This window comes from Podarcis erhardii (genome assembly GCF_964252035.2).
Source record: "Podarcis erhardii genome assembly, chromosome: 10".
Classification (NCBI taxonomy): Eukaryota; Metazoa; Chordata; class Lepidosauria; order Squamata; family Lacertidae; genus Podarcis; species Podarcis erhardii.
Genome location: NC_138500.1, coordinates 11916183 through 11941925, shown reverse-complemented (window position 1 = coordinate 11941925; position 25743 = coordinate 11916183). Strand labels below are relative to the sequence as shown.

Here is a 25743-nt window from a genome sequence, read left to right as displayed (position 1 = left end):
TACGCTCAGTCATTAGAATGGTGTGGTAATATTATATTTCTCTATTCGTAAGAGGCTTTATTTGCCATTAGACAAATTTTGCACTGAAACATGTCTCATTCTACAGAACTTAGCATACTGTGAACCTGCTTTTTTGATTATTATTATTTTTTAAATCAACTTTCTGGTCTTCATGGTGACCAACAGGTTAAATATAATACAGCAAATGCATGCTTTAAATATTTTAGCAAGGCATTGAATATGTAGGACTTCCAGCAGACAGAATTTGAACTCTGGTAGTAATAGCTAGCTGTCTCTCTCTTGCAAGACTTGGAAGAACAGATGATCCACTGACTTGCTGTGACTCCCTTTTGGCAATTCCTTTTATTTCCCTCCTTCAATTTCCCTTTAGAACACATATGTTCGAGGAGAGCTTTAGGGAGATGAAGTTTGCAAAATGCTTGGATTTTTAAACCATTATGTGGGTATTCTTACTTAAGCCCTGTCATTATAGAGATTTGGATCCACTTCCTTCATTGCTGTGTATGTAACAATCCCTGGATTGCATGGGGTTTCTCATCTTGATGAAATGTGGAACACCCCGTAGTTCAAGCCTGATCTACACGTGCGACAGAAAGCATGTGGTAGAATCATGAAGTGGCTATACTCTTTGACATACTATTTGATACTGCAGGTGGGTGATAGCATTCTTCAAAGCTCTGCTGCATGTACTGTATTTTTCGCTCTATAAGATGCACCCTTTCCCCTCCAAAAATTAAGGGGAAATGTGTGTGCGTCTTATGGAGTGAATGCAGGCTCCTTGTCTTCAGTGATAGCAACACGAAGCCTCCGAAGCGCAGAGGGAGCACTCCTTCCGCACTCTGGAGGCTTCGCGTTGCTTTCGCTGAAGCCTGGAGAGCGAGAGGGGTCGGAGCACAGCATGAGTTCCCGCTGCGCTCCGCAGACTTCGGCTTCCTTTTGCTGAAACCGGGAGAGCAAGACTCTCCTGGCTTCAGCAGAGAGGGAGAGCTGCACGGCACCCCTTCAGCCAAGCGGGAGGAGAAATGGAAGGGGCCCTGTCTCTGAAGGGGAGCTCAGCAGAGAGGGGGATATATATATTTTTCTTGTTCTCCCCCTCTAAAACAAGGTGCGTCCTACGGTCCGGTGCATCCTATAGAGTGAAAAATATGGTATATCCCTGTAGGAAGAAAACTAGCATAGCAGAGAGATGTTTTTGCTCAGCCCCCCACCTGCTGAGCTAGTTTTCTACTTGCAAGTAATTCTTAAAGCATTCAAAAGAGGTGTGAAATAATTCGGCCCAATTCACCACTTCATTCCCCTGCATGTGTAGACCCAGCCAAGGAGAAATATAGAGCAGATGCTATGCCTCCCATATTCCCACAATCTCCAAATATAGATCTTGGGGAAACAAGATAGTGGCATTTGTAATGTATACAGTATCTCAATCCTTATAACAATAGGAACAGAGGCAGCTATACCAGACTGTTGTCCTCCTGATGTCTACTCTGACAGGCAGTGGCTCTCTAAGGTCTTTCCTATTCACCTGCTAGCTGATCTTTTTAACTGCAGGTGCCAGGGATTGAAGGCATGCCAAAGTCATGTGCTCTGGCACTGAGCTATTATGGTCCTAAATCCTATAATAAAGTAGTTTATCATTCTACCCCTATTGCAGTTGGAAGATCAAGGCTGGGGAAGAGTGATTTGCCTGCCTAAGTGAAGAGATTTATGCAAGATCAGAGAGGGTGCTGGGCCTGGGCCTCCTAGTAATACTGCACCAGGTTTTGTCAAGGAGAGAATGACTCCCTCCCTATTTTAGGGCCTCTGCACCTAGTGAATTCATAGCTGAGGCAAGACTTGATGTGATACCTTTTCAGCTCAAGACTTTTAACCATTACAGTTCACTATGTCAGGGAGAAATGGACTACATCAGTTGTCTTCAGGCTTTGTAAACCTGGTATCCACTCTATGTCTGTCTGTTTGTCTGTCATCTATCATCTTCCTTTCACATCTTTCCAATATGATGAGATATGATAGAGGGCAGCTGGCCTCCTTTACCTTTAATAGAGGAGATTTTGTGGGTGCAGCTTGTGGAGATGAGAGAAGCTTTATGTGCTGAAATTTTTCTGCCTCCCTTTATAAGGTAGCCCCTGGTCACTACATTTGGGCTTTTTCTTTCTCTGCTTGGTAGTGCCAATAATGTGGACTTGAGATACGATCAACATCTGCATCTCCACTATCCCTTGGAAGACGAGTTGTCTTGGAGATAGGTGTGGTGGGATAGTGTGCTGCTTGTGCGTAAAAGCTTGATCCCTCTGGGGTTTGGCTGGTCATCCAAACCGATGCACTAACGGAGCCCCCAAAGCATGACTCCGTCAGTCGCTGGTAGAATCTGACAGTGGGCGTCTACGGAATTTACGCCAACATAAAAGCTCTTTGACAGACATGCGCTTTCGAGACTCTCTGCGTGACAGTTTCCGGCGAAGGGTGGGCGTTCCCAACGGGGGTCCCGTTACCTCTCCACTACTCTCACTGGAAGCATCCCAGAGCCTCCCCTCCGCTGTGACTCCTGCACTCCCCCTGCTGGTTCCCTCTTCTACCGCAGATTCTCTCCTATTCTCCTGTAGCCTGTCCACCACCTGTCTCTCCGATGGCAGTTCCCTGACATCCACCTCCCCCCCAGGGCCCCCTTCACCCCCTCCCGCCTCCTCTCCCACTGGCGGTGAGGGCGGAAAGCCCCTGAAGGAACTCTCCTCGTCGTCCGAGGATTCTAACACTTCCAGCCACGGCGTACCGTCTCTCTCCCCGTCTTCCTCTTCTTCGTCGGAGTCGGCTTCTTCACCCACCCCTGACTCTGGGAACCCTTCAAACTCTCCTTCCTCATCGGTGGTCCCAAAGTGTTCCCTTCTAAATCGAGCCACGGGTTGCGGTTTTCTTGGGAAACGCTGATGAAATGTTTCTATTAAAACCTCGTCATTGACTACCTCTGCTGGTACCCAAGTGTTTTCCGACTCTGCTTCCCCCTCCCATTCTACCAGATATTCCACCTGATTCCCCTTCCACCTGGAATCAATGATTCCTGCCACGTTCATGTCGCGCTCTCTCTCTTCTATCACGGGCGTTTGGGTGGCCTCTCTCTCACGCTCCCCCCACTCGCGTCCCTCTCGGTACGGCGACAGTAATGACCTGTGAAATACTGGGTGTAATTTCATGTGACTGGGCAGCCTGAGTTTGAATGCCACTGGGTTGACCTGCTGTATGACCTCAAAGGGTCCCAATCTTTTGGGCCTCAATTTCTTACTCCCGCCCTTGAACGGTAGCCCTTGGGTGGACAACCACACCCGGTCCCCCACCCTTATAGTTTCACCTTCCCTCCTATTTCTGTCTGCTTGCTTCTTATATTCTTCCTTGGCTTTCTCTAAGTTAAGTTGAAGCTGACGGTGGATCGCCTCCATCTCTTCAAAAAAATATTCCGCCGCCGGCACGCTCCACCTCTCCCCTCCCTCTCCTGGGAATGCCCGGGGGTGACACCCATAATTTGCCAGGAAGGGACTCATCCCTGTGGACACGTTCTCCGCGTTGTTGTAGGCAAATTCTGCTAGAGGTAACTTATCCACCCAATCATTTTCTCTGTCTTTTACATAACACCTCAGGTATTGTTGTAAAACCCCATTTGCCCTTTCCGCTTGCCCATTGGTTTCTGGGTGCCGGGCAGTTGAGAAATTGAGTTCTACGTGCAGTAAGCTCATAAGTTTCCTCCAGAACCTGGAAGTAAATTGTTTCCCTCTGTCGCTGACCACCCTCAAGGGGGCGCCATGCAACTTGAAAATATGTTCTACAAACAACTTGGCGGTTTCCTCCGCTGTGACTGCATGTGAACAAGCTATAAAATGACACATCTTGGTTAATTGATCTACCACCACCATGACAGCTGTTTTGCCTTTGGATTTTGGCAGGTCCGTCATAAAATCTATGGATACTGCCTCCCATGGCCTTTCGGGCGTGGGTAAGGGTTGTAATAGCCCCGCTGGCGCCACCCTCTCTCCTTTCGCTCGCTGGCACCTGTCGCAACCCCTGACATATTCCCGTACGTCCTCCCTCACCTTGGGCCACCAAAACTCCCTGGTAACCAACCACATGGTTTTGTGCTGTCCAAAATGTCCCGCTGTGGGGCTGTCATGCAACTGCTTGAGTACTCTGCCCCTCAGTTCCCCGTCGGGTATGTACAGTGCCCCTTTGTAATACAACGCCCCGTTCTTTTCTTCGAACCCCCCTGTGTTCTCCTCTGTCCTCCGGAGCTCTCTGAGTTTCTCTTGGGCGTATTCATCGTTCTCCGTACCCTCTATCAGTTCCCTCTGCCCCACCAATGCCGCCCCACACACCCAGCGGTCTTCAGGGATTACATGCCTTGCCTCAGGCGCTCCCTCCCCCTCTAAGTACTCAGGTTTCCTGGAAAGAGCGTCCGCCCTCACGTTCTCGGAGCCGGGCACGTAACGAATCTCAAAGTGGAATTTGGAGAACTCCTGGGCCCATCTCACTTGTCTCTGGTTCAGCACTCGGGCTGTTCTCCAGTATTCCAGATTTTTGTGGTCAGTTCGGACTTGAACCTTGTGCTGCGCCCCAATCAGCAAGTGCCGCCATTTCCGGAATGCTTCATGAATGGCGAGCAGTTCTCGGTCGTACACTGTGTAGTTCCTCTCTGATTTGTTCAACTTCCGCGAGAAGAATGCACACGGTCTCCATTCAGACGTATCTTTTCCCGGCTGGAGAAGAACGGCCCCCACCGCTCGGTCTGACGCGTCAGTCTCCACTCTCATTGGTTGTTGTAGATCCACGTGCAAGAGTTGCTCTTCCGACGCAAACGCCTGCTTTAAGCGTTCGAACGCTTGTTGCGCTTCTCCCGTCCAAACAAATTTCTTTTTGCTACTAAGACAATCCGTGATGGGCGCTGTTAAATGGGCAAAGTTTTTGATGAACTTCCTATAGAAGTTTCCGAAGCCCAGGAACCTTTGCACGTCCTTCTTGGTCTTTGGTGTTTTCCATTCCAGTACCGCTTGAACCTTGCTGGGATCCATGGCCAATCCCTTGTCAGACAACCGGTACCCCAGGAATTCCACCTCCTTGGTATGAAACTGACACTTCTCCAGTTTCACCCACAGCCGGTTTTCTCGCAGCTTGCTCAGTACCTCTCTTACATCTCGCACATGCTGCTCCTCATTGTCTGAGTACACCAGAACGTCATCTAAGAACGCTACGCAGTTCTTGTAGAGCAGTGGCCCCAGGACGTGATTCATGAATGATTGAAAACAGGCGGAGCCCCCTTGTAATCCGAAAGGCATAACGGTGTACTCAAAGGCCCCCAAGGGGGTGAACATAGTGGTCTTCCACTCATCCCCCTTTCTCACACGTATCAAGTTATATGCCCCCCTAAGGTCCAGCTTGGTAAAAATTTTCCCTTTTCTCACCCGTGTTAGAATGTCATCAATTCTGGGCATAGGGAAAGTCACTGGTTCTGACACTGCATTTAGGGCCCTGAAATCACATACAAGCCTGGGCTTGCCTGTGTTTTTTTTGTCCACAAAGAACACTGGGCTGCCCCCCACCGCTCGTGACTCTCTGATGAAACCTCGCTTGAGATTCTTGTCAATGAACTCCCTTAACTCCTGCATCTCACTGTCTGACATTGCATACAGCTTGCCCACTGGCAATTGTGCTCCTGGGAGTAAGGTAATTTGACAATCAAAGGGTCTGTGCGGGGGCAGTTTATCTGCTTCTTTTTCGCTGAATACGTCAAGCAAGTCAGCGTATTGTGGTGGCACCCTCCCTTTGTCCATCACTTCCATCCCTGCTAGAGTGCCCCTGGCGCCTGCCTGAGCCTCTCCCTCCTTGCAGTGTTCTAGGCAATGTGCTGATCCAAAGGAAACCACTCTCTGATGCCAGCCTACTAGCGGATCGTGTAGCGCCAGCCAGCTCATACCCAAGATAATAGGAGCTCCTCCCAAGGTGGCTACGTTAAACGCTATCAGTTCGGTGTGTCGTGCCACCCTCATTATCATTGGTACAGTCTGTTGGCTCACTTCTCCTCCCAACAGCTCCCTCCCATCAATCGTGGTAACCTGCAAAGGCTTACTCAATGGGATAGTCTGTATTTGGTGTGCAGCTGCAAACTCTTTGCTCATGAAATTACATGAGCTACCTGAATCCAATAGCGCCTTTATCTTCAGTGGGTGTCCGTTTGCCAGTTCCAGCAACACCTCTATCACAAGCGCTGGTCTTGGAGGTTCCGGCGTGGGCACATTCATTACTCCCTGGCCTGGCTGCTGTGCCCTGATGTTGGCAACCAGGCGTTGGCTTTTACTGGCTCCGTGATTTCTTCTTCCTCCTTCCCCCCAACAGTTCCCGCCATCCCTTGCCATTCCTTCCTTTGCGGACAGACTCTGGCAAAGTGACCTGGCTGTTGGCAGAGATAGCATCTCTTGCCGCTCTTTCCCTCCTTCTTCCGCCCTTCACTGGTGTTTGAAACTGCGCGCGCGCGCGCTGTTCCAAGTTCCATCGGCTCTGCTGGCGGGAAAGGCTGCTCCGGAATCTCTGGAATGCGGAAGTCCTTCCAACATTCCCCCTTTCCTTCCCGCTTTTCCATAGCTCTAGCTTCCTGGCGTGCCCCAATGGACAGCGCTGATTTAGTCAGCTGATCCATAGACTCCGCCCTAGGCGCCCGGGAAAGTTCATCTTTCACTGCCGGAGAGAGACCTTCTTCAAACAGCATTTGAATAGGTTCACTAGCAAGGTCCCACCCAAGTCTATGAATCAGCATGGTGAACTCAGTCCAGTACTCACGTACAGATCGGCTCCCCTGTTTACACGCCATTAACTGCCTGCGCACCACTCCCTGCTCGATCTCGCTGGAAAACATCAAGTCCATGGCGCGGAAAAACTTCATTGTGTCCTTTAAGATTTCATTATTGGCTGCCATCAGGGGCCGAACCCAGTCCCTCGCCCCTCCCTCTAGATGGCCAATCACGTACGCCACTCTAGAGTTCTCGTCGGGGAAGTCATCAAACAGTAGATTGAGTGCATATTGCATCTCTGTCCTAAAGGCTTGATAGTTCCGGGGATCCCCCCCAAATTTCTGCACCAGCCCAGGCACCCGTCTGGCAAGTGGGGTGGTCTTCCCCTTATCTGCATCTTGAGCCCTCCTCTCCTCGAGCCTCGCCGTTTGCAGTGCCAGCTGGACCTCCAACGCCCTGTACCTTTGTTCCAGGCTTGGATCTGCGCCAGCTCCCGCTCCTGCTCCTCCGGTTCCGGATGGTTCGCTCATGATGCCTTCTGCTTGCACAAGCTGCTTTCAAAGACTGTCAGATTGCTGTGGTGGGATAGTGTGCTGCTTGTGCGTAAAAGCTTGATCCCTCTGGGGTTTGGCTGGTCATCCAAACCGATGCACTAACGGAGCCCCCAAAGCATGACTCCGTCAGTCGCTGGTAGAATCTGACAGTGGGCGTCTACGGAATTTACGCCAACATAAAAGCTCTTTGACAGACATGCGCTTTCGAGACTCTCTGCGTGACAGTTTCCGGCGAAGGGTGGGCGTTCCCAACGGGGGTCCCGTTACCTCTCCACTACTCTCACTGGAAGCATCCCAGAGCCTCCCCTCCGCTGTGACTCCTGCACTCCCCCTGCTGGTTCCCTCTTCTACCGCAGATTCTCTCCTATTCTCCTGTAGCCTGTCCACTACCTGTCTCTCCGATGGCAGTTCCCTGACAATAGGCCATGAGGTTGTATTCTGTTTGCGTAAGGATATGGGGCAACTTTGAACTTTCCTCCCTCTTTCTGATTCCACTGTGCTTGCTGTTATGCAACTCGTGGAGTGGGCCTGCATAGTTCATAGAGGCATGCAGACTCCTGTTGCTGTATATTCATAAGCTGCACCAACAGAGATTGATTTGTGTAGGCAGACTTTGCCTGCAAACAGCCAAAGCCTCTTGAGAGTTGTGGTGTGGGCAGGAGTGCACACACACTGCGGAGGAGAGAAGGAGGGGAATTGAAAAACACACACTTTACAAACAGGAGATGTAAAGATTGGTATTCCCTGGCTGCAAGGATCTAAAAATTCCATTTTGCCATTGATACAACCACGCTCTCATTGCTCTGTTCCCACTTAGCTATTATCTACGTTAGAAGAATATCTGAAATAAGAGAAGGGAGCATAACAGGGACAGGCATCAATAGGGCTTGTGGTCTGTGGCTCTTGTTAGAATACCAGAGTCCAGCATTTGGGTGTGGGCGAAGGGAGACACAGGAGGGGCATCTCAGTCAGCTTGATATGAGCACTGAAATAAATAATAAACAGTTAACAACACAAACTCCTCTGTGAAGCCTTGTAGAGCTTTGCCTTTGAGTTCCGTAGCGCCAGTCCCAACGTTATAGCAGCAGACGTGTTTACAGTCTATACAGAAAATTCCTGAAGTGTGGTGAAGCTGGCCTCAAAACAACTTGAGATTTATGTTGATCATACACTGGAGACACAGGTGGCTGAATGTGGGATTATTGATATGTATCTGCTGTTTAGTTTGGAAATGTGCATCTCTCCACATGCTTGTCACACCCATGTTTGCACCACTTCTTAAATTTGTACTACAAATCCCAGGATTCTTTGAGGGAAAGCAATGACTCCTAGCTTTCCCCCAAAGAATCCTGGGAATTGTAGTACAAATTAAACAAGCAGTAATAGTTTGTTAAGGGGGCTGACAACTCGCGGCTCCCATGGGAAACTTACAGTTCCCTGAATTCTTTACCATGACTGTTAAAATGGCTTGAGAGTACTTTAAATGTCTGGTGTGGATGTGAATACTGTGTTTGCTGTAAGGAACACGGATAAAAACATGGCAGACTTGCTTTAAAATGTTAAATGGGCCTAGGAGCAACTAATCAAGTGAAGAGTATCCATGTAATACCACTGTCTGAGCACCCTTGAAGGACCATAGCAATTTGTTTTCAGCAGCTGGTTAACTTGCAAGGAGCTAGCTTCTCCTGGACATTTGCCAAAGGCCTCACTCGAACACATTTTGGAAGCAAATCAAGACATTTCTGCTTGGGTTAAAATTGGCAACTGTGCGCCAATGCAGGGTGGTGTATTTAAAAACATACTTTAAAAAAAACAACAACACAGATTGGTACCCACTGAAAAACTCTGGGAGGGTGTAACGTACCAGCCCAAATACCTAACATAATGCATTTATTTTGACAAGCCAAGGGAGTTTTAAAGCATAAGGCCCACTGTGGTTGTCCTTGTTTGAGCTGTGCTCACAGTCCAACACAAAGCAGTTGTAGATAGTAGTGCAGAGTTGGCCTGACCTTTTATTTTAAACTTCTGTGCACCAGATTTTAGCAGGCAGTTACTTCTGGTGAGGTCAGTGTCTCCAGGTGTGTAGAAGTCTCCATCCTTGGACCTGATCTGTTTTACCATTAGTTTTTACTGTGGTAGAAATTACCAAGAACAAAAGACACACCTATTTCTTCGATTCTAAAGGGTGTATTGATTTGTTTTTATTTTACTGTTTCATTTGCTTATAAATGGCACAATCCCAGCCAATGCTGAGCACTTTAAAGCCTCATTGGTTTCACTGGAAAGAAAGTTAAGCATCAGCCCTTGAGGCGACATACAGAAGTATATTTCAAATGCGCCTTTTTTTCTTTACATAGCATGTTTCTGTGTATTTTACACTGAGAGGCAACTTGTCAGCCACTCATGATGTGGTACAGGAACATTATTGTGGTTGGGTGTCTACTCTGGGGTACAAAATACTTCTGGTGATAGAAGCCATGGCCCAAATTTAAAATGTATTATTTTGTGAAAGCCCCGTGATATTGTTTCTCCCCGTTCTTTTAGTGAGCAAGATTGAACTTTTAAGGACCTGAGACTTGAGTTAGATTCTGTTTTTAGCCTGATTCTCATCTGGATATGTGCTATGTGTGTCTTAAATAGTATCACACTTTGGAGTCGGGCTTCTCTTAGCTAAAATAAGTAGAGCATCAGAGATAGCTATAAATGTAATTGCTTTCCAAGTAGACACAATTTAGTCTTTTAAGCTGCAATACTCTTTAGTGGATGTCTAGTCATTTCATTTAATCACCCCATAGCACTTAGAATCTTGTCCTGATAATGTCAGCACTATTTAATTACCACCATAAACACCATCCCGATACTCCTAACATAGGAAGCTGCCTTATACTGAGTCCATCTAGTTCACTATTGTCTTCACTGACTGGCAGCAGCTCTCCAAGGTTTTAGGCAGGAGCTTTTCCCAGTCCTATTTGGAGGCACTGGGGATTGAACCAAGGGCCTTCTACCAGCTGCTCTACCAGAGAACTAGGGTCCTTCGCCACAGTGAACAGGAACTAATAACCTTATATGAGATGTGCAATAAAATGGGTGTTGGTAGTGGTTCCTTTGGGGACCACTGTAGCTTATTTAGCACAATATGTTTGTGGCCCATTGGTGATATGGTACAGTAGAAGCCTAATTCTGTAGTCAGACACACAGAATTAGATACACAGACACGCACAATACAGCAACCGCCAGTGCCCGGTCAGTGCTTTCATGGGAGACCACAGGGAACACTGTGTGTGCTGCTTTCTTGGAAGGGAAGTGGGATAAAAATGTGTAACTTCCTCTCTCCCACCCCATCCCCAAACCCCCTCCAACCAAATCAACCAAACTTGATCAGACGATGCTGGTTGATGTGGGAAAGCTGTGTACAGTGGGCAAGACACTGTGTTGTCAGTTCTGCTAAACAATTGAGCTGGGGTTTTTTGGGGGCAGATTCAACATGGGAACGAGCATCCCCATGCCAGCTGTATTGTGCAGACAGCACTCTCCCATTTTAAGCAATGCACCAACTGGCAATACTGAATTATTAAAATCACTGATGAAGTGGCAGCGGGAGAAGTGGCGGAGGAAAATTAATACAATCCAGTCCAACCCTGTAGCTTGCTCAGCTGGAATAAGAATGTGCATCTTGAGAACTTGAGCAGTGTGCGTGGTCAGTGAGCAGTAAGCTGTAAATTGCTATAGCGAGCATCTGAATTAATACTTGCATTCAGACCATCCTTTCCAAAAGATTGCATATTATTTATGATTCGCTGAGACTTGGATGCAGAGCCTCTATGCAGCTGAAAATAAAAAATTAATGGAACAGTATGAGCCAGACAATTCCTGGCCCTCCTCCTGTTAATGGCCCTCCTCCTGTTAATTTTACACAGTTCGCACCACGTTGTGTCACAAGCAAAGAGCAAAAGTGAAGGAGTATAAGAACCACAATGGCTGTTTGGCGGGGAGCTCTTGCAGGTTGAAGAGCATTACATGCTACAAAAAAATGGAGAAGGCAAGAAACCTTAAGAGTCATGAGCCAGTGTAGAGATCAGTCAATTCCTTAAAAATCATTTCACATACTGACCCAGCCAAAAGTCACTGGCCCAGTTTGGATGATTATATGTCAGCTTAATAAGCCCAGATAAGCGTGAGACTTTTACCAGCAGCACACACTGTCTTCGTGCTGCTCCTTCCCTCTTTTCTTCTTGGTGCACTGCTGAAAGCTAAGAAGTCTTCAATGAACCATAGTTAATTGAGAACTATGGTTGGCAACAACTCAGGATCTTAAACCTTGGCTTGTTCTGAACCTGGTAAACATACTTTTTCCTGGTTTGACTGAAACAGGAAACTATGATTAATAGCAGACTTCCAAGTTTAATTGTGGCATGTTGAGGAGGGAGGGAAGGGGCTGCATATGAATATCTCAGCTTATTTCGCCAAAATAAATAGTATATAAATATATGAGTGTTTGAGTGTGTGTAAGGACCCAACAGTTCTAAGCATATTACTAGGCAAGTGTCTTTCTTCACCACTCCAAACTGCTTATAATGAAAGGCAGTCTTCTTTTTATCTTGGCTTCTGACTTTAAAAACATTTTCTTATTTTGTGTGATTTGGATGCAGATTTGTAAACTAATTTATGGGTTGTGAAATCACCCACCCAAGTGATTCGCTAGGTATCGATCTGTGTTTAAAACTGATTTAACAGTCATTCCACAGCACAGAATTTGACGTCGTCGTTAATTTCAAGTATTGTTCAATTGAATTTTCTGAGTGCTAAAGTCAAAATAGATTTTTGGATACAGCCCAAGTAAATATTTGACTGTTTTATATGACTAATACATACCTGTCCATCCTACTTCATTGTAATCTTCTCTCTCTATTGTAGGCCCATGAACTTTTCTGCTTTAAAGACCTTGTAGAATGTTATACAGTAGAAGCAGCACCACCCTATGCACTTGAGCTTCCCCTGAGTTTTATCCCCAAACGGAGGATTGTAATCAAATATGTCCACTGTTCTATTATCTTACATTATTGTGGCATAGTGTTTTGCAATTGGCTCTTAAGTCTTCATCTTCTGCACCATGCCTCTGAGTCTCCATTAGTAGCAATCTGTTCAAAACTATCTTTTTGTTCATATTCAATGGAAGTAATAGTCTATTCCCCTTTCTTTTTAGCCAAGAGGAGCTACCTGTCCATGATGCAGCAACAGAGAGGGTAAGTTCTTCATCTCTCACTTTAAATTACCAGTGATTGTTCTACTCAGTGCTGTACCACTGCTGAAGCTATATGTGGGCAGGTCATTGTGCATATGAAGCTGTCTTGAGTCAGACCATGACTCAAGACTAGTGCTATCTGCTCTGACGGGGAGTGCTTCTTCTAGGTCTCAGGCAGTGATCATTGCTAGCCCTTTAACCTGCGATTCTGTAACTTGTAACTGGAGATATTGTAGATTGAAGCTGGTGCACAGAAGGTGTCTTACACTGAAGCAGAACATTGGTTATACTATGCTATGTACACGTGGTCTCCTCCACATGTTGGTCTCCATCTCTGACTAGCAAGGGCAGTGGTCAAGGGCAGTGGTTGGGAGTTGCATAACAGCAATATCTGGAAAGCACCACATTGGCTGCCTCTGGTACTCCTTTGTCAACAGTAACTGGCAGCGACTCTCTAGAGTTTCAGACGGACATTCCCAGGGCTACCTGCAAATGCCAGAGATTGAACATGGGGCTTTCTGCAGGCAAAGTCTGTACTCCACCGTTTGAGTTGTACTGAGTTCTAACAGAAGACTGCGAAAGTACTGTTTTCGCAGGGGCAGACTTTGGTGCGATGGTGCCCCGAGCTAAGCCAAAATTTGGTGTCCCTTACTCAGCGCTGGTGCCATGCCAGGCTTTAGGAAGGAGGCATGAGGACTCTGGCAGAGTCCTAGAGCCCTCCCACCTCCTTCCCAGCTGGGCAAGTGCTAACTCGGCTTTGGGAAGGAGTCGGTAGGACTCTAGGACCCTGTCAGAGCCCTCACACTTTCTTCCCATAGCGAGGCAAGTGCTTATCGATTTATGTTGCACAATCTGCATGGTGTTTTGGCCCAAACCTTGTGTGCTGAAGACTTACTTGTGCCAACAAATTCCACCACCCTCTGTGCATTCCACAGATTACATCATGCTTAGATTTGGCTGTGCTGCAACTGAGGCTGCTGTGAGTCAAATTTAGCTCTCTCTGTTAGATGTTCCTTTTAAACCCAATCCCTTGTTTGTGAAATCTCTCAAAAGTGCCTCTCTTCCTCAGATGCGGCGAGCTAATTTTTCTGCCCTTGCGCTTGGTGATTATTTGGCATTGAGTATCGTCAAAAGAAGGCATCTTATGTAGTCCCCATAGAGCTGTTAACACTCCTAGGATCAACTGAAAGGTCACTTGCCAAGAGGATGCTGAGCCCTGCTAGTCTGGGAAGGTGGAAGAGCCACTTGTGTTCTGTTTGCAGCTGTTTGCTGAGCTTCTACTTAATTAAGCCTCTTTAAATTACACTTGGTCTCTGCCCAGTCCAGGATGCTCTCTAACTTAAATGCCCTCTGAAAAGTTTTGCTCTTATCTGAAGATCCAGAAGCTATTTTCATCTAATGTATGGGAGATACATTAGATGAAAATAGCTCTTTGGGACTATTTTTTATTTTATTTACAGGAGTGTTTATAAACTGCCAAGTAATAAGAAAAATATCATGGTGGTGAACCATAAAATTATTAAAACATCATAAGATTATAGAATAATAAAATAATAAAATACAGAATGACTAACACTGAACTGCGCAAATTCTCTAAAAACTGTTGGCAGCCAGGGGATCAAAAAAATAAGGTTGTAGGTGCCTGCCTGATTTCAGTAGTAACACTGTTCCAAAATACAGGTGTCACTGGAAGATCAGGGAGATCTCAGATTCACATATGCAAAGAAGAGAGCAGGGTACCGAAAGTCCATTATAGCTATGCTATACAAAAGCTGAAAAAGTAACTTTGTTCAAATGCTCAGGGAGCTATTGATAAATCTTTTTGAGTATAGTATCTCTCCAGTTTTTAAGCCAGCGAAAAAACTGTCCCGAATAGCATATTTGGGAAGCATTACTGCAGAAGCTAAAATTCAGTTGTTGCCCACAATTTATGATGCAGTCAACTAGCTGGGGAACAAAACTGTCACTAAAATGCATTGCTGCACATTTAGTTTCTTGCACATTCTGTTGTGGAAGTCAAGTGTGTGCAGTTTTCTCTGAGAGTGCACATTAGTGGGAAGAATCTCTGCTTAACATACTATAAAGTTAGTATGAAATTGTAGGGCTTCAGATAAGACTCTTCCTAAACACTGTTACAAAATGTTTTCGTTGGGTAGACTTTGCTTGATGAACGAATGCAAACCTTCCATAGGTATTTATCAGCAAAAGGAAAGATTATAGCATGCACAGTGGCTCTATTCCATTTAAGTATTGTGAAGTGGTCTTAAATTACTGTAATTATGTCTGTCTTTGGAATAACCTGTTGTTGCTTAGTATCTCTTTGCAGTGCAATGCTCTGATTAGGCTGCACAGTGGCATTTAAAATAAACTCCACATCTCCTATGGGTGTGGCAAAGTACAGAGCGGAGTACATAATTTTCATTGTTACTTTTACTGGTCAGAATCTGGAGGTTGTTATACGGGAGATAGTCAAAACTTTGTATGTACAGTCAAGTAGATATTTCTGGAGTGGGCAAGTTCAGGGTGAAACTGACTTATCTACACATTAGGTGGCTGCTGTTGGCTTCAATCTGTCTTGGGACACAATGGAGATCACCAAAGTGATCTCCCAGGGTGCAAGCCTGGGCAGTATGTATGGAGGTCCTTTGACAAGACCCCTCGCTGATTTGGTCCAGAGGCAAGCTTGGCAATATGTTTGGCACCAGCTTGGCTGCAGGAGAATTCTGTTTTTATTGCTTGTTGTATTAAAATTTGAATGCCATTTGATTTTTTTTAAAAAAATATGCACAGCACATTAAAATTTCTAAACAGGCAGGAAACTAATTAAGTAGTTGGCAAAACCACCAGCAGCTTCCAAGTTATCCAGATGAAAAATGCTTGGTGACCATTCACTTAGAGCAGAAGCTTTGCAAGCAGAAGTTCCCAGGTCTGACCCTTGGCATCTCCAGCTAAAGGAATCAGGAGGCAGGTGCTGGGAAAGCCTTCTTCCTGAGGCCCCCAAGTGTCACTGCTGGCCAGAGGAAACAGTAGAAGACTAGCTGAGAAACAACCATGTGGTCATTGCCAGTTGAAGGCATATTGGAGGGGTCAGCAAACTTTTTCAGCAAGGGGCCGCTCCACTGTCCTTCAGACCTTGTGGGGGGACCAGACTATATTTCGGAAAAAATAATAGTGAACGAATTCCTATGCCCCACAAATAACCCAGAGATGCATTTTTTAAAAAGCACACATTCTACTCATGTAAAAACACCAGGCAGGTCCCACAAATAACCCAGGGTTACATTTTCAATAAAAGGACACATTCTACTCATGTAAAAACATGCTGATTCCTGGACTGTCTGTGGGCCAGATTTAGAAGGCGATTGGGCTGGATCTGGCCCCCTGTGCTTTAGTTTGCCTACCCATGGCATATTGCTTAATTCTGCTTCAGTTTAGATTTATAGATGGCCTTATTTGCAAATATTTGTGTTTTTAATTTTAATTAATTTAATTTCTAATTTAATATGTGCTTTTCCTCCTTAACCTCTCTGTATTGGTTGGACATGATCAGCATCATGTTAAGGCTGGGGAGAAGAAACCTCAATGTATTTCTTAAACATTTGCATTTGATTTATAATACTTTGCCATTGGTTTTTCTGATATGAAATACATAGCTGCGTCTGTTCCTAAACGCCTGTAAATGTCCAAACATTCTTTAGTACAGGTGAGATGAAGGGAATAATGCACTCTAATTTTATTTTCAGCAAAAGCAGCTTGAAATTGAAAGAACTACAAAATGGCTGAAGATGTTGAAAAGCTGGGAGAAATACAAGAACACAGAAAAGGTAAAGTTAAAGTGCTTCCACAGGCAGTTGCATTTACTGAATGCAACAGTATTAAATTGGATTCTGTGGTGCCGGGCTTGCATTTTTCTCCATCATAGCTTTCATTATAGCATTCATTTTAAACAACAAATGCACAAAGAGCCTTCCATTCAGCTAGTTTCAAAGAGCTTCATTGCTCTGGAAGTTAAGCCGCAGAAGAATTGCTTAGGAAGTACCAATTTTATAATTGTGCAGTAGGAATGGAGATGGTGAACACAAGTAGAAAGTTGTGAAGTTTCACTTAAATGTGTGCATGTTTTTTAAAAAACCCCAATATTCACTGATAACATTCAGCCTATTCTCTCTCTCTTGTGTGCACACAAATCCCTCCCCAGTGTGTTGATCTTCTCATGCTGCAAGATTCTGAAAGGCATCAATGCAAAAAGAATAATGTTTCAGGAAATACATGTGCGTTACTGCACATCAGTGTTATAGCTAAGTTAGTAGACTATGATATTTTTAATCTCAGAGTCATTGCTTCGAGCCCCATGTTGGGCAAAAAAAAAAATCCTCGCATTGCAGGAGATTGGACTAGATTATTTACTTACTTATTTATTTGAATGTAATCCTGCTGGTAGGTGTTGCCTTGTTTTGATTTTATATAAGCCATTCTAAGAGCCTTTTTGGCTGAAGAGCGCGGGGCACAAATACTCCAAATAAATAATATGCAAATGCCTGAAGGAGTGGCTACTACCCAACCCAACGTAGGCCAGTATTTTTCAGATCTGCTGAGTGCCTCCACCTTCAGAGATGAGGCAGGTGCCAACTAGGGTGTTTTTGGCTATGGTGCCCAGGTTATAGAGTAGTCTTCCCAGGGAGCCTCACTTGGCACCAACGTTTATGTCATAGGTGCCAGATGAAAACCTCTTTATTCACCCAGGCTTCTTAAGTATACAATACATTTATAACATTTTACCTGCGCGCGCGCGCTCTCTCTCTCTCTCTCTCTCTCTCTCTCTGTGTGTGTGTGTGTGTGTGTGTTTATATTTATATGTGTAGATGTGGGGATTTGAACCCTGGCTTCCCCAGGTCATAGTCCAACCCTTTTAATTGTTACGCCACACTGGCTCATGAACATTCTACATGCTCAAAGGAAGCTTTCTAGCTATAGAACGTTGACAGGCAGTGAAGCTTCCATGGTAGGGTCTAAGGAGAAAGAGGAGCTTCACATCGAGCAGGAAATACAACCAGTTTCTCTGTAGGAAGTGGGTTGGAGGTGCTGAGGTTTGAGGGAAATAATAATAATAATAATAATAATAATAATAATAATAATAATAATAATAATAATAATATTTTTTTATTTATACCCTGCCCTCCCCAGCCAAGGCCAGGCTCAGAGTGGCTTACAAGCAATAATAAAAACAAGTTGAATGATTGCAACTTAAAAACAAAATTAAAATACAACATTGAAACATTAAAATATTAAAATGTAGCCTCATCGCAGGAGGAGAAGGAAAAGAAAAAAGAAAGAGAGGGAGGGAATCAAATTGGCTGCAAGCCAAAGGCCAGGCGGAACAACTCTGTCTTACAGGCCCTGCGGAAAGAAATAAGATCCAGCAGGGCCCTGGTCTCATGAGGCAGAGCGTTCCACCAGACTGGAGCCAGAGTTGAAAAGGCCCTGGCTCTGGTTGAAGCTAATCTAACTTCCTTAGGGCCCGGGAACACTAGGGTGTTGCTATTTATGGACCTTGAGGCTCTCCCTGGGGCATACCGGGAGAGGTGGTCCTGTAGGTACAAGAAGAGAAAAGAGAAGAGCAGGAGAAGATGGTCTGGGAGGAAATCCAAGCGGGACAGAAGGGACTTACACTGTTGGGTAGAAATGTACAGGAAAGGAAGATTTGCAAGATGGGAGGGATATATAGCAATTTGCTTTTGGTCATATTTCTCTTTGCCAGAGGGCAGAATCCTGATTGATCAGATTTGGGTAGAATGTGCTAAGAAATGGGCTTGGACCATCACTATGTTCAACAGTGTCCATCTAACAGGAATAACAGGGTTCCTGTAGATGCAATAAAATTCTTTCTTTTCTCTCCTAACTGCCCACAAACCAGTTATGTACAAGTGCAAAATTTGAGATCCCCAAACTCCCAGTTTCCATGTTGGGCATGTTTTGGAACTACTTTTCTTTTAATAATCCTATTAAAAAAATTATTATTATTATTCTCCTCCTACTACAGCAGCAATTGTATTAACTGGTACATGTTTTGTGTGCCGCATTGAAAAAGAACCTCAGAAACTAAGCACATTGCACCAATTTGTGATACATCCCTTTCTCTCTGGAGGCTCTTACTATAGAAAATGTTTTACTATTTAGCCTCCCTCCTTCTCCCTCCCTTTGTTGGTCTTTTCTAAAGTTGGGAAGAGAAATGCTGGCAAAGGCATTTAAGGACGTCGAAGCTGTTCTGTGGAATGTAAGGGAAGGAGACATCCGCTATTCTTTCATTAGAATGGTCCCTATCACACCAATTTGGCAAAGTTTTTGAAAATGGATATGTCTTGGCCAAGCCTCAATTTTGACTTCAGCTTCCTATCTCTAAAATGGGCATAAGTTATTGCCTTGACTTGCAGCATTGTTTGGAGCACAAGGACAGCAAAAACTTCTAAAGCACTTCTCAAATCTTGTGTGCTGCATAATATATAAATTGTAGAGAGGGAAGTACTTGTTCAACACCCCACCTTCCTAACATGAACACACACACCCCAACTCCAATAACCTGCAACCTTTCTTTAGTAGCATAGGGAATCAACACGTTTGCCTCTCTGTATGCTGCTTGACAGCCCTTCTTGACCTGGTGCTTTGAGTTTATGTGTTTGCATCTTAATTATATCCTGCAGCTGAGATAGGGCATATCAAGCCATCAATCACGGCAGGCATTAAAGCCTCCTTTGTCCTGGTGTGACCATAACTTTCAGGGTGCCTTGAATAAAAATGTCATTCACTGTATTCACATTCAAATGTCTTCTTTGCTGTGCCATCTGACTCGCTTGTTGATGGAGTAGCTATCTGACTGAGAGAAAAGAAATAAGGAAGCATCAGGGAGGAGGGGGGAGAAACTGCCAGGCTTGAGGTAGCTGAAAATAATTTAGAGTTTATTGAGAGACTCTGTGTCAAATTGTCACCTTGTTCCCCATTCCCCTGTCCATAGCTTCCAAAGAATAAATAAAAGCCTCTCTGAGATTCAAAAGGAGATATCAACAAGGCTTCCTCTTGCTGTCCCATCTCTGATTCACACAGAAGTCAATGAATGAGGCTCCATATGGTGTGAAGCCTCCACGTGACTGTAGTAGCTATGGGTTCTAGCAGCTGCTACAGCCACTTGCAGATCACTTCTGTTTATTTACAGTGGTGCCTCGCAAGACAAAAAGAATCCGTTCCGCGAGTCTCTTCGTCTAGCGGTTTTTTTGTCTTGCGAAGCAAGCCCATTAGCGGCTTAGCGCTATTAGCGGCTTAGCGGCTTTTAGCGGCTTAGCGGCTTAGCGGATAAGCAGCTTAGTGGCTTAGAAAAAGGGGGGGAGGGGGAAAAAGTCGGAAAAACTCGCAAGACATTTTTGTCTTGCGAAGCAAGCCCATAGGGAAATTCGTCTTGCGAAGCACCTCCAAAACGGAAAACCCTTTCGTCTAGCGGGTTTTTCATCTTGCGAGGCATTCGTCTTGCGGGGCACCACTGTATTGTATTTAGATAACGCCATGTAACCAAGCTTACATCAAGAATCAAAATTAAAAATGGATCCAGCAAAACATATACAAACAATACAATAACAAGTGGCAAAGAGAACACTGATTAGCCCTTCCAACCCTCTCAGTTTCCAGCTAACGCATCATATCATTGCAAGGAATTCTGCTTATGGAACAGAACTCCCTCCACCCATACATGCACCCCACGACCTCCGGATATCTGCTCTGGAAGGTTGGGGGAAACCCCAAAACATATTTAGTGGGTGTAGGGGGTTAGAGGGGTGCCGTGGCACAAGTGGAAATCCTTGCAGTGATAGAATGAGTTAGTTGGATGCTATTCTGTGTCTCCAACACCATTTTGCTTGCTTGCTTTCCATATTGGTAGCACGTGGTTTAATCTTGGACCCCAGAGCAATTTCTGGTGCTTTGTTTCCTGTTAATTTATTTCAGCTGTTAATTCCTGGTTATTTGAGTCCAGTAAGAAACCAGGTGCTCTGAAGAGAGAAAAGATGAAAGGAGAGAGGATGAGGGCTCTTTGCAGGTAGATGTAGCAGCTGGTGAAACCTTTAGCTTCTACAGTGACCCTGAGATTTTTCTCCTTATGCTGAACAAGGTCTTGGTTCCTACAAACTCAGGAAAGTAAGAATACCTGTGAAGCTTCTTGTTTATACAAGATAATGAAGCCCCAAAGGAATACACAGGGCTTTTTGTCCTTTTCATGAATGATTTGGAAGGATGGAGATGGCTGGGGAGATGTTTATCTCAGTCATTATGAAACATAAGAATCTAATCCTTGATTTTTGAGCTCTGGAAGGCTTGCAGAAAAACATGGCTACCAGTGCTAGCACAAGGGAAAAAATGCTTGAGAACCAGGTTCTCTTATTTTTGAAACTAAGCCTATATTATCAAATAGGTGCATTAAAATATTGGAGCATGATTCTGAATGTGAAGATGAGAACATTATATAATTGAATGGCATCAAGCTATTGACAGAAATATTCCATTGCATGGTTGGGAATACTTGTGGAAAACTGGAAAGGCCTTGCATTTGAAAATACTTCTATATTTTGTTTGGCTTTCTATAATAAGCCTCTTCCCGCCTCCAATGGAGATACCTGGAGCAGCCAGCAATGAGTATAAAGGCATAACCAAAATAGTAAACAATATCCAGAAACAATTTAAAATAGGAACCACAGTATGCAAAGGAAAGATTTCTGAGATGAAAATTATTACAAAATGATGTTACGGTGCTGTTGTTGTTTCATGGTGGCTATTGGCAGAAAATGTACCACTGTGGGGAGTTTACAGAACTAGATTACAGCCAGGTGTGCCCCACCAGTAATAGCCTGATAGAACCTCAAAGATTGGAGGCGGCAGCAGGAGCCACAACAGGAGAGGGTCATTACTTGCACACACCTGCTTCTTCTGCAGTTTTCCAGAGCCATTTGGTTGGCTGCTGTGGGAATCATAGAATAGAATCATAGAATCATAGAGTTGGAAGAGACCACAAGGGCCATCGAGTCCAACCCCCTGCCAAGCAGGAAACAAGCAGGAAGCTGCACAAGACTGACCTTTGGTCTGATCCTGCAGGGCTCTTCTTCTCCTCTTCTTAAAAAATACCCTGAATATAGGAATCTGCCTTACACCAAGTCAGACCATTGATCCATCTAACTCAGTATTGTCTGCCCAGACAGGCTGTGACTGTCGAGGGCTTGAGGCTGCAGAGAATCCTAACCCCACCTGGAGATGCCAGGAATTCAACCTTCCGCATGCAGAACAGAGCTAAGCTCAGGGTGAGGCTGCCGCCACAGAGGGATTTCACCCTGCCTGTTTCCTTGTGATTGCATGGCCTTCATTTCGCTCCCATAAAGACGTTTTTTAAAAAATCTCTTGTATCAGCTAAGCCAGTGCCAACAAAAGGGTATTTTTCTACCTTCGAAGAACATAGCCTCAATATTGGCAGCTTATAAGATTTTCTCTGTCTTTTCTGTGTCTCTGAAATCTGAGACAGGCAGTGGGAATCCTTAATCCAGTTTGGTTTTCCTTTTTTTAAGCCAGAATCTGGTAACATCTGTCTGTAATAAAGGACTTCCTTTTTGGAGAACAAGATCAATTAGATTTAAGTGTCAGTAGCCTGCAGGAAAGTCTGGAAAAATACGTAGCATGGGTCTGAAGGCTTCTTTTTGACTGCTAGTACTGTCCCGCGCTACCCTTCAACATTCTCAGAATCTTTTCAGCAACAATTAATGTACATTTTCCATGCGTTTGATATGGTCCATTATTTTGTGACTTCGCTTCTGAATTGGAATTGGCTGGAAAGGCCACTCAAACTCGAGTGTTGTTACCCTTTTTAAGTGTGCACCTGAAAGCAACATGTAAGCACAACAAATCTGATTGCAAATATAAAAGTATTTTTGTAAAGGAATCATCATCTGGCTGCAGCACTCTAAAGTAGATATGTGATGGCAAGTGATATTAGAGTTTCAAAAGAATTAACACCGCCCCCCCTCCAGTGCACACAGTTGCATTCACTAACAGAGAATAGTCTCAAGGACTGGGTGTATATGTGTGTCAGTCAGTGTAAAAAGCTCGGGATTTTAAATAGCAATAGGAAACATTTAGTTGTGGGTCTTATGGTGATTATGGAAAGTCAAGGTGTACATATTTATTTTCATAAGCCACGTTTCTGGACCATCAGCTTTACTTCCCATCATGTGGGGAAATGGAGTAGCCGTGGCCTATCTCACAGGGTTGTTGTGAAGAAGTACACAGAATATAAAGCACTTTGCAAATTTATGATAAGAATCTAATTTGTCCAGTTTTTTGCCACATTTTTTCTTTTTAAAAATACCTTTGCTTTTCCCCCCATCACGATAACTTTTATTGCACATTAGCTAAGCCTGATTCGATTTACCCCTTCAGAAAGAACTTAATGAACTGCTGTCTCCGAGAAACATTGTCCCACTCATCTAGTGCTGTGTAATCGGAGCAGATTTACCATTCTCACAGCTGGCATATTCCCACAAGGCCCGATACCCGCTTGGCCTGGAGTGCGCGGCAGCTGTTGATGCAGCTGTTTGCGCTGCATCCCGCCATTTCCTCATTCTGCCTTGATCAATTATAATTGCATCAGACAGCGGTGATTCATCCGTTATATTTCATTTACCCTTCGTGTGCATGACAGATACTGCTGTTTCCTTATCCTGTTCACCCTTACAACCAGAAAGAGAATATCCACATTTTAGAAATTGGTGTCTGTGTATAGCGATTTTCCTATGGTGGTCCTTTAGCCCATAGCGGAGTGCAGATGCTTACCTGGGTCAAAGATCCCTTTTTCTGGGCAGAGGACTGAGCAAACACGCCCATATTCATAACGGAATACGTGATGAAGATGTTTCGTGAGGATGCTTCTATGCACGAGGGCTGAATCAGAATTCTCCCTTCCTCTTCCTCTTCCTTTTTCTTCTCAGGGGGTATAATCACACCATCCTGACTTGTGTACAGAAGCATTACAAGTATTTATGCAGAACACCCACCTCTGCCCTTACAGTCAGAGTGTAGCAATGTGTGAGAGCATATGAGAGCTACTCTCCCACGAGAACAGGATATTGGGCCTTCATAAGCACCAAAACGGACCATATGTCTGAGCTGGCTTTTGAAGAAGCTAATCACAGTTTCCACAGCCAATGGGAAAGAACTACATTCTGGTTGTCGCATTCTAAGTGACAGAGGGTAAAAGTGATGACCACATAATAGGAAAGATTTCTAATACTTATTATCTACAATAATTTGGAACTTTAAGCATCCAGTTATTTTTTAATTTGTGTGTGTGGCTATGAGAAAGGGTGTTGCTTTGAAGAATTAAATTTTCATTGCAAGGTTAAAAGTAACAGTCACGCCATGTAATGGAATTGAACCGCAGAGCTAGCTTGCAAAATCCTCCACTAGTTTTTCCCCCATTCAGTATTTGACATAGCAGCTAAAGGTTTATAACTGTGAAATCCTTTATGAATTCATTTGATTTGTAAATTACAACGTGGAGCCAGGAGATTAAGTGTCTAATCAGTTATTGATTTTGTTTTAACCTTCCAGAACATGGTGCTTTTGGTGAGACTCATCTCAGCTGAAACCCACAGCCAATTAGCCATTTAGCTAGGTGTTCTATATCAGTATGGCTTTCAGGGCCAACTAGATGTTGCACAAGAGATGCGTAAACAGCCTTCTAATTCTCTCTTTTTAAAAAAATTGATTACATTCTTATGTGTTCAAGCAGAGGAATGGCAGGAGGGGGAAAGGTGTAAATGGTGAACAACTGTGGTTTCCCTCCAAATGCTTGCATCAGCTTATATTTTGAATTTTGTACACAGTATTCTATGCAAACAGTTTTTGCATTGTAAAACAGCTGTAGGAATGATTTTGAAGTTATGGTCATTCTTAGCATTGTACACTTGGGAACATTACTGCACAGGGGTATGGGGGTGGATATTAGGACCCTTTAGGAAGGAAGGAGCAAGGAAGAAAGTAGTAGGCCACAATATGATGCAGCTGCGGAAAGTTGCCACTATGTCTTAAGTGTTGGGGTTGATGGTGTGTGTATATTTCTTATGCTGTACATGTGGCATCCATGGTGCAGTCTAGTCTCCACTTTCTACACTTTAAAGAGGGGCTCCCAAACTGTGGTCCACCAGTGTTCGTCGTTTTGTGGTTGAAGACAGGAGAGGACACCTGTGTCAAATTAATCTAGCGTGGTTCATTTATGGCTGCTCTTTCAATCCTGGCATCATGTCCTGTATTTATATTGCCACGTTTTGCACCATTGTCTTTGGAGACATCACACTGATCGCAGTTCAACTCAATTTCATTTTGCCGTTGGCCATAACAATAGTAGCTGGTAAGTTATAAGTAGTGGCGACAGGTGACATATTGTGATGAATGGTGGTGATCAAGGCTCTGGTTTGACCATATATGTATATGTGACCCTATTGATTCTCTCCCCCCAAAAATTGCTGTTTACACAAATAAAAGAAGTTTTGTTTTTTTAAGGAACAAAATCAGTGGTCTTGTATGAGTGCTCAAACTGCAGCCAAAAAGGTCTGTTAGGGAGCACATCTGATTACCTTCTGTGAACCCACATGGCAGAGCAACTATTTCCCTTATAATTCCTCACATTACCCCTTCCTCCTTTTTTCAGATACTTTTCAGTGCATGGCACACCTACTGAATCAACAAAGAGAGAATATCATTGAAACTGTCATGCGCGTACACACAAACACAGGCCACTTCTGTCTAAATTAATAATACCATTTACTTTGTTTCCAGGCTATAGGTCTTGGTATAGTTACCACGTCAAATCTTTTCTGGTTTACTTCTGCTTGATGTTGCTTATTTGTTTATTTACACAGTTTCATAGGAGAATTTATAAAGGAATTCCACTGCAGCTGAGAGGTGAAGTCTGGTCTTTGTTGCTTGATGTCCCTAAAATGAAAGAAGAAATGAAAGACTATTACAATGTAAGTTTCTAAAAAATCAGAAATACTGTATTATTTGAAAATTACTTACCGCATAGTGCTTTAGTGTTCCATGAAATGACTAATACAACAAATTGTATTATTATTATTACTAT

At 44.3% G+C, this 25743-nt stretch overlaps 1 protein-coding gene across 8 annotated transcripts in view; it reads left to right on the top strand.

The window, feature by feature from the left end:
• The window catches only part of USP6NL (USP6 N-terminal like), a 144704-nt gene that overhangs the window by 82698 nt on the left and 36263 nt on the right, over positions 1 to 25743 (top strand). For all 8 annotated transcript variants that reach the window (XM_081879735.1, XM_081879732.1, XM_081879734.1 and 5 more), the window contains 3 exons: positions 12543 to 12582; positions 16325 to 16405; positions 25523 to 25630. In XM_081879735.1, coding sequence (XP_081735861.1) covers positions 12543 to 12582; positions 16325 to 16405; positions 25523 to 25630 — 229 coding nt within the window. The remainder of the gene's footprint in view (positions 1 to 12542; positions 12583 to 16324; positions 16406 to 25522; positions 25631 to 25743) is intronic.